The 15,368-nt window shown below is 43.5% G+C and overlaps 1 protein-coding gene across 2 annotated transcripts in view; it reads right to left on the bottom strand.

Moving 5' to 3' along the window:
- Positions 1-15,368, bottom strand: part of TTC7A (tetratricopeptide repeat domain 7A) — a 523,501-nt gene that overhangs the window by 490,047 nt on the left and 18,086 nt on the right. For both annotated transcript variants that reach the window (XM_029593372.1, XM_029593373.1), the window contains exon 2: positions 228-391. In XM_029593372.1, the coding sequence (XP_029449232.1) occupies positions 228-391 (164 nt within the window). The remainder of the gene's footprint in view (positions 1-227; positions 392-15,368) is intronic.

The raw sequence follows: 15,368 nt of genomic DNA, 5'->3' as shown, positions 1-15,368 counted from the left end.
ATTTTTGTAGGTGGTCCTTGGGAGGTAAACAAGAGAGAGGTCGCATGTTAATGGTAATGGTGTAACCAAGCGTCCTAGTCTACACCAATAGGGCTTGCAGTGCCCAGAACATGTACGGAGCAGACGAGCACCTGGGCAATGAGCTGACATCACAGTTATATTCTGCAGCTGCACAGCAGCAGCCTCAACCCGGTGAGGATTTGTGTCTGTTGACATGAAGTACTTACTAATAAGTTCCCTCTGTTTAGAATACTTGTCAAACACCTTTTGGCCTCCCTCATTTTGGGCTCATACTTTTCCATTAATGGAGTAGAGTCCTTCAGTTTGGCAACGTTTTCCTTCAAGCACAGCTCCAGCAAGGCCTCTGCAAGGAGCAGATTCCCAAAGTCATCTGCAAGAGATGAATTTAAAGAACAAGCAGTCACTCGGCACAGCATTCCCATATATAGTACAGGAAGAAAAACACAAACCAGCATCTTATCTGATGGCATCTGAACCCTGGCCAACATCATTTTCCATCTCAAAATGGATTTAATTCAGACAAGATGGCATCTGACTTAGAAATTACAACAGGGAATAAGTCAAAGTTTATTTCCTATTTCAACCTAAGTGTTTCCTTTCCAGCTCCCAGTACTCTGTACACACTGGCTATTGTGTACAGTACTAGATCTGATAAACCAGAATATTCTGGTATACGGCTACAAGCAGGAGAGTCTTTGGAATGATTAGAAACCCAGAAAATGCCATTTCTGGTGGGCAACTGTCAGGTAAATGGACAGCAGAGAGATGAATTGAATTATATTCCCCAATCTGGAAAGGACAATTAAAAGTCCCCAGTTAACAGCTTTTAATAATTATGTGGAATAGTTTGGCACGGCTATCCATTCTAACATAGGGAGATGTGAGAAGAAGTTTTAAATTCCAATCTATATGGTTAAAGTTCCAGGTGCTCATACACTAATCAAGGTTTATAGTTTCCTTAATTCAATGTTGCATCTTTATTGATAATGCAATAAAATTATAGATCCAATGATATTGTCACTGTACCATATCAAAATTTTCAAACACTGTGATCCCCCGACATGACCATGTTTCGCCTGTCGGCTTCTTCAGGAGGGACTAAGCTTAGACGACTGAACAAGCTAACTTCACAGCAATATATGAACATAAAATCATAAGATTTGCCATACTAGATCAGACCAAGGGTCCATCAAGCCCAATATAATGTGTCCAACAATGGCCAACCAAATCACAAGGCAAGTACCCAAACATTAAATGAATAGATCTCAAGCTACTATTCCTTATTGATTAATAGCAGTATATGGACTTCTGCTCTAGGAACTTATCCAAATCTTTTTTAAACCCAGCTACACTAACTGCTGTAACCACATCCTCTGGCAATGAATTCCATAAATTAATTATGCATTGAGTGAAAAAGAATTTTCACCAATTTGTTTTAAATAAGCTACTTGCTATTCTTCATGGAGTGCCCCCTAATCCTTCTATTATCCAAAAGAGTAAATAACCGATTCACATTTACCCATTCCTTTCATGATTTTATAGACCTATCATCATATTCCCTCTCAGCCGTCTCTTCTCCAAGCTGAACAGCCCTAACCTCTTTAGCCTTTCCTCATAGGGGAGCTGTTCCATCCCCTTTAAAAAAAATTTTGCCCTTCTCTGTATTTTCTCCAGTGTAACTATATCTTTTCTGAGATGTGGCGACTAGAACTACACACAGCCTTCAAGGTGCGGTCTCACCATGGAGCGATACAGAGGCATTATGACATCCACCATTTTATTTGTCATTCCCTTCCTAATAATTCCTAACAATTTTTACTTTTTTTTGACTGCCATAGCACACTGAGCCGACAATTTCAATATATTATCCACTCTGACGCCTAGATCTCTTTCCTAAGTGGTAAATCCTAATATGGAACCTAACATCATGTAACTACAGCAAGGGTTATTTTTCACTACATGCACCACATTGCACTTGTCTACATTAAATTTCATCTTTCATTCGGACGCCCAATCTTCCAGTTTCATAAGGTCCTCCTGAATTTATCACAATTCACTTGAAATTTAACTACATTGCATAATTTTGTGTCATCCGCAAATTTAAGCACCTCACTTATCGTGCCCCTTTCCAGATCATTTATAAATATATTAAAAAGCACCAAGCCTAATACAGATCCCTGAGGCACTCCACCATTTACCTTTTTCCACTGTGAAAACAGACCATTTAATCCTACTCTGTTTCCTGTCTTTTAACCAGTTTGCAATTCACAAAAGGATATTGTCTCCTATTCTATGACTTTTTAGTATTCTTTGAAACAGCTCATAAGGGATTTTGTCAAACGCCTTCTGAAAATCCAAATATACAACATCTAAAGGTTCACCTTGGTCCACTTTTATTCATCCCTTCATAAAAAAGTAGGAGATTTGTAAGGCAAGACATCCCTTGGGTAAATCCATGCTGGCTGTGTTCCATTAAACCATGTCTATTTGAATGTTCTGTGATTTTATTCTTTTTATCAACAGTTTCCACACTTTTTCCCAGCATTGAAGTCAGGCTCACCAATCTATAGTTTCCCAGATCTCCCCTGAAGCCCTTTTAAATATTGTGGTTACATTGGCCACCCTTCAGTCTTCAAGTACAATGGATGATTTTAATTAGGGATGTTCATTTGTTGCAACGAAATAGGAAATAGAGACAATATTTCCTATTTTGTCGCAGTTCGGAAGTCCCCGAAAATGATAGGAAACCCCCCCAAAATTTTGTGTGGTTTTATTATCGTTTTCGGGGGGGGGGGGGGTGAGCAAGGGCATATAAAAAAGCCAAACAAACCCAAACCCACCCCAATCCTTCAGATTTAATTAATTACAATCTCCTACCCTCCCGACCCCCCCAAAACTTGCCTAAAGTCCCTGGTAGTCCAGCGGGGGTCCCAGGAGCGATCTCCCCCTCTCGGGCCTTCAGCTGCCACCAATTAAAATGGCACCGATGGCCCTTTTCCCTTACCATGTGACAGGGTCTATCGGTGCCATTGGCCGGCACCGATAGACCCTTATAAACTATATAAGGGACAAATATATCCTTATAAACTGAATCCCTCTTCCTTGCACTATTATATAAGAACATGCCATACTTATGGCTGGCCCAGCATCCTGTTTCCAACAGTGGCCAGCCATAAGAACCTGGCAAGTGCCCAAAAACTAAGTCTATTCCATATTACCGTTGCTAGTATTGCCTCATCCATGCATAGACACCCCGGAGCTCTGCCTGCCTTTGGGGATCTGCGCCTGGAACAGGAAGCATTTCAGAGAATGATATCCTGGAGATTCTGGTTTTCAGTTTTCTACGTAAGATCCTAAATTTGGCTTCCAGAACCTCCCTCCCACATTTTCCTATGTCATTGGTGCCCACATGTACCATGACAGCAGGTTCCTCCCCAGCACTGTCTAAAATTCTATCAAGGTGACGCATGAGGTCCACCATCTTTGCACCAGGTAGGCATGTTAACAGGCAATCCTCACACCTATCAGCTACCGAACTATCTACATTCCTAATAATTGAAACACCAACTATGATGGCCGACCTAACCCTTCTGTCCTGGCGAGTAGCCCTTGGAGATACATCCTCTGTATGAGAGGTCAATGCATTACCTGGAGAGCAGGTCCTTGCTTACAGGATCATTTCCTGCTGCACCAGGTTGATGTTCTCCAACCAAGTCCAGGGCTGCCAGACTGGAGTTAGGACTTGGCTACTATGGTCCCTGAAGGTCTCATCTATATACATCTGTCTGCCTCAGCTCCTCCAGGTATGCCACTCTATCCTCCAGAGATCGAACTCATTCTCTGAGAGACAGGAGTTCTTGCACCAGGTGCACACATACAATCTCTCATCAGTGGGTAAAAAATTATACATGTGACACTCGATGCAAAAGCCTGGAAGACCCTCCTCTTGCTGCTGGACTGCTGCCTTCATCTTAATTTTGTTCAGTTCCTAGTTAAGTTTACTTTGCTATGGGAGTAGGAATGCATACAATTTGAGTCCTTTAAATTTATTAGTGTTTTCACTATTTATCTGGTAGTGACCTATAAAGGGATGATTACATTCTTGATAAGGCCTGGGGCAATCCTGTGTTTGAGTTAGAAGGCTAATTTTTTTTTTTTTTTTATAATGTGAAAATGTCTTACCTATAAATCAAAGGATGAACTAGGGGTGGACGGGAGAGAAATCAAGACATCCAAACTCTTGGCTTCTGCCTGCCTTCTGACTAGCTATTTAATCAAGACACCCAAAACATACCCCAATAGTTTACTTCTCCCCAAAACTTTAAGTTCTAAAATTTCCCAAAGTGGTACTTACCTATTTTCTTCAGCCACCAGCAAAGTGATCCTCTCCTCTCAGTGCTCCCACAAGATCTAATATTATGCCACGAATCAGCACACAACAAGAAATGTATGTCATTTGTTCTATTTGCAGAAAACACAGAATGAGCTAATTCACTTGCTCTCACTCCTTTTTCTGGTACCAACCAGTAATTTTTCTCTTATCCTGTCAATTAATTACCTGAAGTGTCTACTATGGTATTACTAATAAATCTGCTCCTGAAACTTTACTTGATTCCACAGTAATTAAATTTATCTAAATTGCTTCCTTGTGATACTCTGCCAACCAATGTCCACCCCCCTAACTAGTGAGTTAGTCTATAAAGTTAGAAGTGAAGATAGGGGTGGGGGGGGGGGGGTTCCTTCCTTCAGTTCTTCCTTTCTAAAACTAAGTAGAAAAAATGCCTAAGAAACAAAAACAAAGCAATGCAAGAAATCCTTTTTTCAAAAGTTAAAACAAAAATTTATTAATAGAAATTATCCCCCTCAAAGTAAGGTCTCCGCAGTTGAATTCAGCCAGAAAAGCATACCTTTTGTAGTTTAGCTTGTTCAGTCATTTAAGCTTAGTCCCTCCCTAGGCGAAACATGGTCATGTTGGGGGATCACAGTGTTTGAAACTCTGTCATGGTAGTGACCATATTGTTGAAACTATAATTTTATTAAGTTATCAATAAAGATGCAACACTGAATGAAGGAAACTGTAATCCTCGCTTAGTATGTGAGCACCTCGAACTTTAACCAGATAGTTTGAAATTAAAACTACTCCTTACATCTCCCTATGTTAGCTTGGATATCCATGTGAAGTTTGACATCCACCTGATGACTTTACAGCTATCCATTCACCAAAATATAAATTACTCTCAGAATGTATCAATCAACTGAAACAAAAATGTGATATTAGAAGGCAGCAGGGACAGCAACTGTTTTCGGCCCAACAGGGAGGACAGAGGTGCTTTGGCCTGCCAGGGACAGCGAGAAATAGCGAATCTTTGTCCTCACCTACAGCCTCAAGATTTTTGCCACCCTAGGCACATTCCAAGTGTGCCTGTGCAAAAATCCAGGGTTGGATGCAAGTGGCATCCTTTTCATTTGCTAAGGATACAAGATGGTGTGTGCATGCGTGAATTTGTAGCTTAATCAAAAGAAACAAGGCCAAAAATACCACAATGAAATATCATCATGAAGTTGGAACATGCGCCAATGATCTGATATTAGAAGTCCTCTTAGTCATATTAGGATATTGCAGAGTTTGTTCTTTTTCCCCAAGTATATTGTAACAAGGCTATCCAATCAAAGAACAATGAGAGTTTAAAAGCCTCCTACACACATTGAAATGTATAACCTTGTGGCAAATATATATTTCCCCAAGTTCTCAAAATATATTTTAAAATTCATAGGTAGCCTTTCCACAAGCCCTAATTATGGTACACCAAGAGGTTTTTATCAATTAAACAGACATGTTACTCCTTGCCCATCATGAGGACTCTTGGGGGATCCTCTAATCTGGCAGGAGTAAAGGTATTTCTGCTAGTATTTGTATCAAGCACCTCACTGTCTAACAAATGTTCAGATCTGTAAACTAAATTATCTTTGATGTTAATTATATGCATTGAGTCTCAAATTATGATGGAATACAAAGCACGTGCTTTGAAGATCTTATGAACAAAAATAGACAAGAGGTGCTAAAAGGAAACCTTTGGCAGACACAATGGGTCACCAAGGTGTATAGACTTTTGGAAGTAAATAAATAGCTGGTACCTATAGAATAGAAATATCTAAAAGTGAACACTGCTTCATGATCAAATCGCCCCCAGATTTTCCCAAATAAAATCAAGGACTGAATTTCACTAGGATCAGAGAGGACTTTTGTTGTAAGAAGAATCAGACAACTGATGCCAAATTTCAGCAATATGCATGAACCTGCTTAAAACCACAGCAGTGCCCCTCTGTCAGCAGGTTGCATGACAATCATTTTCCAAGATAGATCTAAGGGCTTCATTTTCCTTCTTAGACAAAATTGAAAAAAAAAAATCTTATGTGATTTTTGCTCCTAAACACTATCTTATAAAACCAGTTGGTAAAAGGTGTGGGTATACAGATCCTCAGGACCAGGAAGAACTCAACACATTTATTTTCTTAATTAATGACAGATATACTGGCTCACATGTATATTTTTGGGAAAAAAATAGTTTTAATTGCAAAGTTCATAAAAACTGATAAAGAATCCAGTACAGTCGTTAGAAGAAAGACTCTTATTTACTTTGTCCATAAGCAACTATGATGTTTTACCATTCATAAGGATTTTGGAGAAAAATTTACAAAAGCAGTGTTGCTTACCTATAACAGGTCCTCTCCAAGGACAGTAGGATGTTTGTCCTCACACATGAGTGATATTAAGAGATGAAACCCGATGTAAAAAAAACTTATGTCAAAGTTTCTAGAAACTTTCACTTGACACACTGAGCATGCTCAGCATGCCCTATACCACGCGTCCATATAGAGTCCTTCTTCAGAAACCCAACTCCGCAGGGTGGCAGTTGGGTTTCGTGAGGACTAAAATCCTGCTGTCCTTAGAGAACACCAATTAATTACAGGTAAGCAACTCTGCTTTCTCCAAGAACAAGCAGGATGGTAGCCCTTACACATGGGTGAATCCCTAGCTCCCAACACAAAAGGGGGACCAACAGACACCCAACCAGGTGCCAACGGGCACAATACAGGTGCTGTTGGTTGCAGAGGGGGAGACAGTCTGAACCCAAACAGAGGGCCCTAGGTAGGGAAAGTTGGATTCTACACATCAAACAGGTTCCTGAGGACAGACTGGCCAAACCTACTGCATGTCGGCCATCCCTATCCAGACAGTAATGGGATGTAAATGTGTGGCGAGAACTCCATGTCACAGCCTAGCAGATCTCCTCCATGGTGACTGCTCACAAGTGGGCCACTGAGGCTGCCATGGCTCTGACACAATGAGCCTTGACATGAGCTCCAAGATGCAATCTGCTAGTCAATTGGATATTGTCGTTTGGCAATGACAACACCCAACCTATTCTTATCAAAAGAAACAAAAAGTTGGGTGGACTGTCTGGGCTTCTGTCTGCTCCAGATAGAAGGACAAGGTTCGCTCACAGTCCATTCTATGCAGTGCTCTTTCAGCTTGGTGCGAATGGGGCTTGGGAAAGAATACTGGCAGAACGATTGCCTGATTAAGATGGAAATCCGTTGCCACCTTAAGCAGGAACTTAGGGTGCATACACAAGACTACCCTATCATGATAGAATTGGGTATAAGGTGGATAAGTCAATAAGGCCTGGAGCTCACTGACCCTGCGTGCTGAAGAGACCGCCACCAAAAATATGAATTTCGAGGTTAGGTACTTCAGGTCACAGGTGCGCAGCGGCTCAAAAGAAGCTTTTATCAGCTGAGCTAAAACCACGTTGAGGTCCCAAGACACAGCAAGCGGTCTTATGGGAGGCTTCAAGTGAAGTATAAAATGGGCAACTATAGGCTGAACAGAGAAGGGCATACCATGTATATTGTGGTGGTAAGTGCCAGTCACACTAAGATGGACCCTAATGGAGACAGTTTTTAAGCCATCATCCAATAGGTGTAGAAGGTAATTAAGCAGTTTTTGTATGGGGCAGGAGAACAGATCTAGTGCCTTCTGCTCACCCCACACGGAAAACCTCCTCCACTTCAATCCACATGACTTTGTAGCGGAAGGCTTTCTAGAAACCACCAGGACCCAAGACATCTTCTGAAAGATTGAGTGGCTGCAGAATTAACCTCTCAACAGCCAGGCTGTGAATGACAGGGCCTGGAGGCTGGATGCTGCAGCCTGCCTTGATCCTGTATGATGAGATCCAGGGAAGTCCCCAGACTGATCAGTCTCTGGATGGACAACTCCCAAAGGAGTGGAAACCAGACCTGTCTCGGACAATGAGGGGCTATGAGAATCACAGTCCCTCTGTCCTCACGAAGCTTGAAGAGAGTCTTCTCCATTAAGGGAATTGGAGGATACTCATACAGAAGACCTGTCCCCCAATGGCGGGCGAGGGCATCTGAAGCTTGTTTGCTGTCTGTCCTGTGCAAGTAGCAGAACTGAGGCACCTTCCTTTTGCAGAGAGACGTAAACAGATATACATCCGGGCTCCCCCAGAGGCAGAATATTCGATTTGCTACCTTCTTGTCCAGGGACCACTCGTGGGGTCTGAAGGTCCGACTCAACCTGTCCGCTACCTCGTTCTCCATCCTGGCCAGGTGCATGGCCCTGAGCACCATCCCATGGGAGAGGGCCTCGACCAGATCTGGACCACTTTCTTGACACAAGAGGTACAATCCTGTGCCTCCCTGCTTATTGACATACCACATTGCTACTTAGGTCTGGGTCAGGACAACTTTGTTGGACAGCCGATCTCTGAAAGCCCATAGTATGCACCTGATTGCCCGGAGTTCCAGGTAGTTGATTTGACATGAATGTTCCTGAGCAGACCATAAGCCCTGGGTGACAAGCCCATCCACAGGGTAGACGCATCTGTGGTTAACACAATTTGAGTGGGAAGACTCCGAAAGGTAATTCCCTGTTCCAAATTGGAAAGTACCTGCCACCAGGTCAAGGAGTGACTTGAATGTGATCTTGGAGGCTCCGTGTGGCTTGCCACCACTGAGACCTGAGGGTCCCTTGGGCTCTGTGCATGTGTAATCATGCCAAGGGAGTAACATGGATGATTGCGCCATGCAGCCCAACAATCTCAACATGTGCCAAGCCAATACCTGCTGGCTCTGTTGAACCTCTGCCACAATGGCTGCTACTAAGACAGCCCTCTGGCACGGCAGAAAGGCCTTGGCCTGTGCCATGTCTAGCAGGGCTCCGATGAAGTCCAATTGAGGACACGGACTGAGATGGGACATTGAGTAGTTGAGAACGAAATCTAGTGTTTTCAACATCAGAATGGTGAAGCGCATAGACCTGGTTGCCCCTGCCTGAGACATACTCTTGACCAGCCAATCATCCAGATAGGGAAAAAAACATGCACTCCCAGTCTGCAGAGGAGCACCACCACCACAGCCAGACATTTTGGGAATACCCATGGAGTGCATGCAAGCCCGAAAGGCAACACCCGGTACTGGAAGTGCTGTTTTCCCACCACAAATCTGATATACTTCCTGTGACCTAGAAAGATCTTAATATGGGTATATGTGTCCTTTAAGTTGGAGAAGTATAGCTAATCTCCTTTTTACGAAAGGGGGATAAAGGTGCCCAGGGAAACCATTTTGAACTTTTCTTTTTTTTAGAAATTTGTTCAAGGCCCTCAGGTCTAGATAGGATGAAGTCCTCCTGTTCTCTTTGGAATCAGGAAGTACCTGGAGTAAAATCCCCATCTTCTCTGCTGTGGTGGAATGGGCTCGACCGCTCTGGCCACTAAGACAGAGGACAGCTTCACTAGCAGTACTTCCTGATGCACTACTGGCCCATGATATGGGCACTGAGGGCAATTTGATGGGATACTCAATAGATTTAATTGGTACCCCTGACAGACGATGGACAGAACCCATTGGTCTGAGGTTATTCTATGCCACTGGTTCACAAAGAACAGCAGCTTGCTCCCGACCAGAGGATCCATCGCCCCGGGTATGGGCGACTGGCTGATATTCCCTGCGGCCCAGTCAAAACCTCGTCCCCGGGTTTGACTGAGGATCTGGCTAGGGCTTGGGAGCTCTCTGCTGCCTGGGGCAGCTGTGAGAGCTCTGATGAGGAAGGCATTGAGGAGGCAGAGGATAGTACTTTCTTTGGCAAAAGAAGAAGGACTTCCTTAGCCCCCTGCCTCAACGGCCTTCTGGAAGAAGACGACGGGTTTGGAGCCCTGGCGGAGAGTTGGCGGGTCTCATGATGGTCCCGAAGTTGTGCCACAACGCCCCTCATCCTATCTCCAATGAGATTCTCCCCCTGCACCTCTGGTTTGAGTTCCAAAGCCTGCAGCCATGCCATTCTATGGACACAGATTCCCACTATAAAGACTCTCTATGCAGTCTCAAAAACATTGTAGGCCTCACAGGCCTCAGGTTTTCCACACTCCAAACCCTTGAGTACCTGCGACACGAGGGAGTTTAGCTGCTGTTGAGGCAGCTGCTCAGCCACCCCCTGCACCTGCTTCCAGATGTCCCATGAATATTGGCTCATGTAGAACTGGTAGGCAGCGGTGCGGGCAATAAGCGTGGCACCTTGGAATACCTTATTCCCAAGAGCTGCCAGTGCTCTGTGGTCCTTCCCCAGGGGTGAAAAGGAGTGGGTCTGAGTGTTCTTGGCCCTCTTGAGGGCAGATTTGACCACCACCGACTGGTGGGGCAGCTGATGCTTATCGAATCCGACAGACTTCTGGACGAGGTAAACCCTGTCCACTTTCTTATTGACAAGAGACACTTTAAGGGAGTGTTCCCAAATCCTCAGCTGCAAATCCAAAAGAATCTCATGTACCGGGACCACCACGATCTCTTTAGGAGCCTCCACAAATTGAAGGATCTCAAGCATCTTCCTCCATCAACAACTGGAACAGGATAGCCTCCACCATCAACCTCACAAAACCTGCAAAGATTAAGCCCTCAGGCAGAGACTTCCTTCGCTCCTCTGGAGGAGAAGGATCTGATGGGAGACCATCCGAGTCCTCGGAGGAAAACTCTATCTGATCATCCCCCAGGAGTCATAGGGACCCTTATCCTCACTGTATGTCACAGGGAATGGGGCCCTAGGTGCTCGACCAGCGTCCAGAGTTGCAGTCACCGATGGAACTGGCAGGGGGCTACAGGCCTCGGCGGAGCTTCCTCCTCTGAGGAACCATCAATGACATCCATAGCAGTCAGAGGAGGCCATGGTGCCCAATCAGACACTGGTGTCGGCCCGGGAACAGACACCAGTAGGGTCAGTAAGGCACCAATGAGCACATTGAGCTTTTCCAGAAGTGGTACAAGAACGGGCGGTACCAGCTCAGTCGGTGCCACAGAACCATGGCCCTGCAGTGCCCACTCCAGCTCTGCCTCGAATGTTGCTGATGCCAACCCTAACTGGGAGGAAAGAGGGGTGGCCAGATCTTCCTTGGACCCTCGAGAGAGATCGGCAACTGGCACCAGGACCTGTGGAGACCGCTACATACCGTGGGCATTGATGGGGGACTGGCTTTCCTCATCATGGGTTCACTTCAGGGGCATCGTGGCAAAAGTCTGTTCATCGACAGAAACCAGTGCCGAAGCTTCTTGGTCTTATGACTATGCTCGGCCTGGTCTTTCCCCAGTGCTGATGTTGAAGACGATGAACTTTGTGTCCTCGATACGGAAGTGAGATAAACAGCGGTTGGTCTCTGGAGCCCCTGTCCTCCAGCGACCTCGACGGAACCAACAGTCCCCATCGATGGTGAGGTGTCCATCGGTTCGGCTCAGAGGTCCTTAGATGCCGATGCCACCAATGCTGATGGGTTGGACTTCGACCCGAAGAGGTGCTTCATCTTGTCAACATCCGTTCGGGGTCATGTGGTCACACAAACGGCAACCCCGGACGTCATGTGATGCCCCCAGGCAGAGAATGCAGACCTCATGCGGACCAGTGATCTACATGGTCCGTGGGCATTGGAGGCATCTCCAAAAACAGGACGTAACCATGACTGAGCGGAACAAAAAGGCCAAAGGACGGAACATGGCAATGGGCGTCAATGACCAGCAGACACAGAGGCACCGCCCACCATGGGGGAAATCGACCGTGAAAGTAAGCTTACCAAAGACATCGAAAACCCTGACTAGGGACACTATGGGAAGGCACAGAGAGGGACCAGACGATGAAAGAGATAAAAATTGTGAAAAGGAAGTTTTCCACTATGCCAAAAATCCAAAATTTTTAAGAGCTTGATCAACCGCGAGGAAAAAAAAAAAGACCGAAGAGGGACCCTATGTGGACATGTGGTACAGGGCATGCTAAGCATGCTCAGTGTTCTAAATCAAAGTTTCTAGAAACTTTGACATAACTTTTCTGCATCGGGCATCTGATGTCGTCACCTATGTGCGATGACCACCATACTGCTTGTCCTTTGTCCCTGATATGATCTGGTTCGCAACTGATTCCCTTCTGGATTTCAAAAAGTGTTGCATTCCTGCCTCAACCACTGGTGCACTGCAGTCTTCAAAAAGATTCTACATCCACATCTGTAAAAGATTGTAAATTGTGGAGAATCCTGTAGGTCTTCATCATTCAGTGAAAGTTGCTGTGATTCCCAAAACAGATACCTAACATAGTTATAAATAACCATACATTTAACTGGGATCCAAGACAAAAAGTAACTCCCATTTTACAAGCTTCACAGTGCAACTGCAAAAACACCTTAGCTTCTCATACAGGATGGCTTAGAGAGAAAATTTTGGAACTGGAAACAAAGTAGAAACTCAATACAAATTAACTGAGGCTATTTTGCTAATCTCTCTGTTTGAATATCCTGCAGTTGCTGTTCTAACATTTTTAAAGCTGTGGTGGCCAAAGATAACTTGGTCACTACTAGGAGGCTAGAAGTTGTACAAAATGCTCAGAGACGTAAGCATGTTTATAATGTGTGCTATTAATTTTCCTGAAGATCAAACTGTTTAGAGCATGGATCTTTTCCAGAGTTATCTGATGGAGAATTTACAAATTCCCAAAGTCTGACTCCTGTTGCCAAGACTTATTACTTGTTGCCTCTGGCTGTCTTGTGTATTGGGAAATCACTTTCATTAACTCAGATTTTGGAATCTTTGGCGGAGACAGTAACTCCGAGTGGGACCTTAATGAGTTCATTCATTTTGGAATGAAAGGACAGTGTGAATTTTTTCCAAAATCTAGATACAAATTTTATGGGAATGATAACCAGGCTTTTTCTTGAGGTTTCATGCTTAACTCAAAGAAGACTCTCTTTCAATCCAAAGAGTCTCTAGAATAATGTGAGCAGAAACTGAATAAGCATTCAGCCTAATCACCTCTGCTGCTAAATACACTCTGCCACCAGTACCCAAAGGGGAAAAAGATGTCAAAGTTCCCAAGCTTCCAACCTAAGAGGCCACAAGGAGTTTGCAGAGTCTTCCACTGCAGCAGCAGTTCTCGCCAGAAAGTCATCCTAGGAAAGATCAGCAACAAAGCAAAACTCGGCAATGTTGCAAGGGTCTGTGCTCTTTGATCTAATGCTCCTTGTGTTCTAGGAGCAAATTCTGGAGCCGGAAACAATGGATGGTAAAAGCTATTTACTGGGCCAAAAACCAAGGTGGCGTTTTCAGCCGGGAATATCCACAACTTATGTTAATGTTTGGACATATGAAGCATCCAAAACTGCCAAAAGTGCCTGTCTAATACCTTAGTTACAGACGCTTACTGTATTAAAGACCATCATAATAGGCTTCATCGAACAGTGATGACTTTATATCTAAGCCTTATTTTTAATCATAGGTCTGATAGTTATCTATTTTTCAATATTTTTTCTAATATGCTGTGCAAAAGTTCAACTTAGCTAATAATATGTTTGGACATAACCACAGCAGCATCAACAACTGAAAAATGAAGGTAGGAACATCATTCAGAAGCCCACAGTGATCTTACCCCCCAACCAAATGCCATTGCTTAAGCTTAAAAATGCTTTGTCTGTACCACTATATGAAGATGTGGACTGCTATATGTTGGCAAGATAAAAAGAGCCATTCAGATCCAAATGGTAGAACATCGTAGTAGTTTATGAACAAAGCAAATAAAAGGCCCAATAGCAGAGTACTGTTTGCATCAGGATCACAGATTTGAAGACCTTAAACATCTTCTATTAATCAAACTCAAAGGAATTGGCATGAGAATGATCAGGCAATTCCCCCTTGTTTAAACTGGATTTTTAAACTTAATACTGTAATCCCATATGGCCTTAACTGTGAGCCTGCCCAAAATGTTTTTTCAATGGCTTGGAGAACAACTGGATTGCCTTTGCACTGATTCTAGGTTATTACAAGATGAATTATATCTGTAGATCGCTTGATCTCTACTTTGTGTGAGGAACTGTCTGCCAATCAAGCAACAGAATTTTATGAATGACTGGACTTCATCAGTCAAGTTCCAGTGTTCCTCTACATTTTTTGGTGATCATGAATTCCTCTTATGACAATTTGATCTCAGTTCTTTTTTCATACAAGACCGAGATTTCTCTTCTGAAGAACCTTACAATTTTTTTTTGACATGTGCCATGGATGGGCGGATTGGGTCTGTAATTATTTTTTCTGGCCTCCCCATTCTCTGTACAATCAATCCTCCTCTATACAATGAATCTCCTTTTTGGAGTTATTCTTTCTTTCATAAATCTTTAGGTTCGATCATTGAAACAACAAATTTTCGGTCCTGGTATTTGCACATAAGAGTTGACAATTGAGCCATGAACAACAAATGAATCTGGAAACCATTTTATGTGAAATTAAATAAAGGGGTGAAGGGAATATAGCCCTAATGGATTGGTGCATATGAATGGTCACATGGTGGGTGGGTGCTATTTAATCTTCTGTAGCTTTTTTTTTTTTGCTTTTCAGTAAAGAAAAACCATCACCAGGACTATGGAATAATTTGCTTTTGCAATACATATATCTTCTTGGAGGCAGGCATTTTCGCAAAAAAAAACAGACACAACCAGATGGATTTTTGATGCTATTTCAAAAGAATTTTTGTTAGAACAACATTTTTTGATCACTGTTCATCCAGAGATTTTTTTGCACTTTAAACTTTTTATTATTAACTGTTGGGTACTGAGTTGTACCCTGCTGAGATAGAGTCCACAGCACGGACTGCATCTGTTTGATGACTTAATTTTGAAACTGCTTCTCTTGATCATTTTTGTAGCTTTTATCATACACCTGCCTTTTGCTTCAGGTGATCCTGGCACATTTGCATGTGGAAAATGTGCCTTCATTTCCCCCAGTCCCTAACTCCTCCTGCACTG

Source organism: Rhinatrema bivittatum, chromosome 3 (assembly GCF_901001135.1).
Source record: "Rhinatrema bivittatum chromosome 3, aRhiBiv1.1, whole genome shotgun sequence".
Taxonomy (NCBI): Eukaryota; Metazoa; Chordata; class Amphibia; order Gymnophiona; family Rhinatrematidae; genus Rhinatrema; species Rhinatrema bivittatum.
This window is presented reverse-complemented; position numbering and strand designations above follow the sequence as displayed.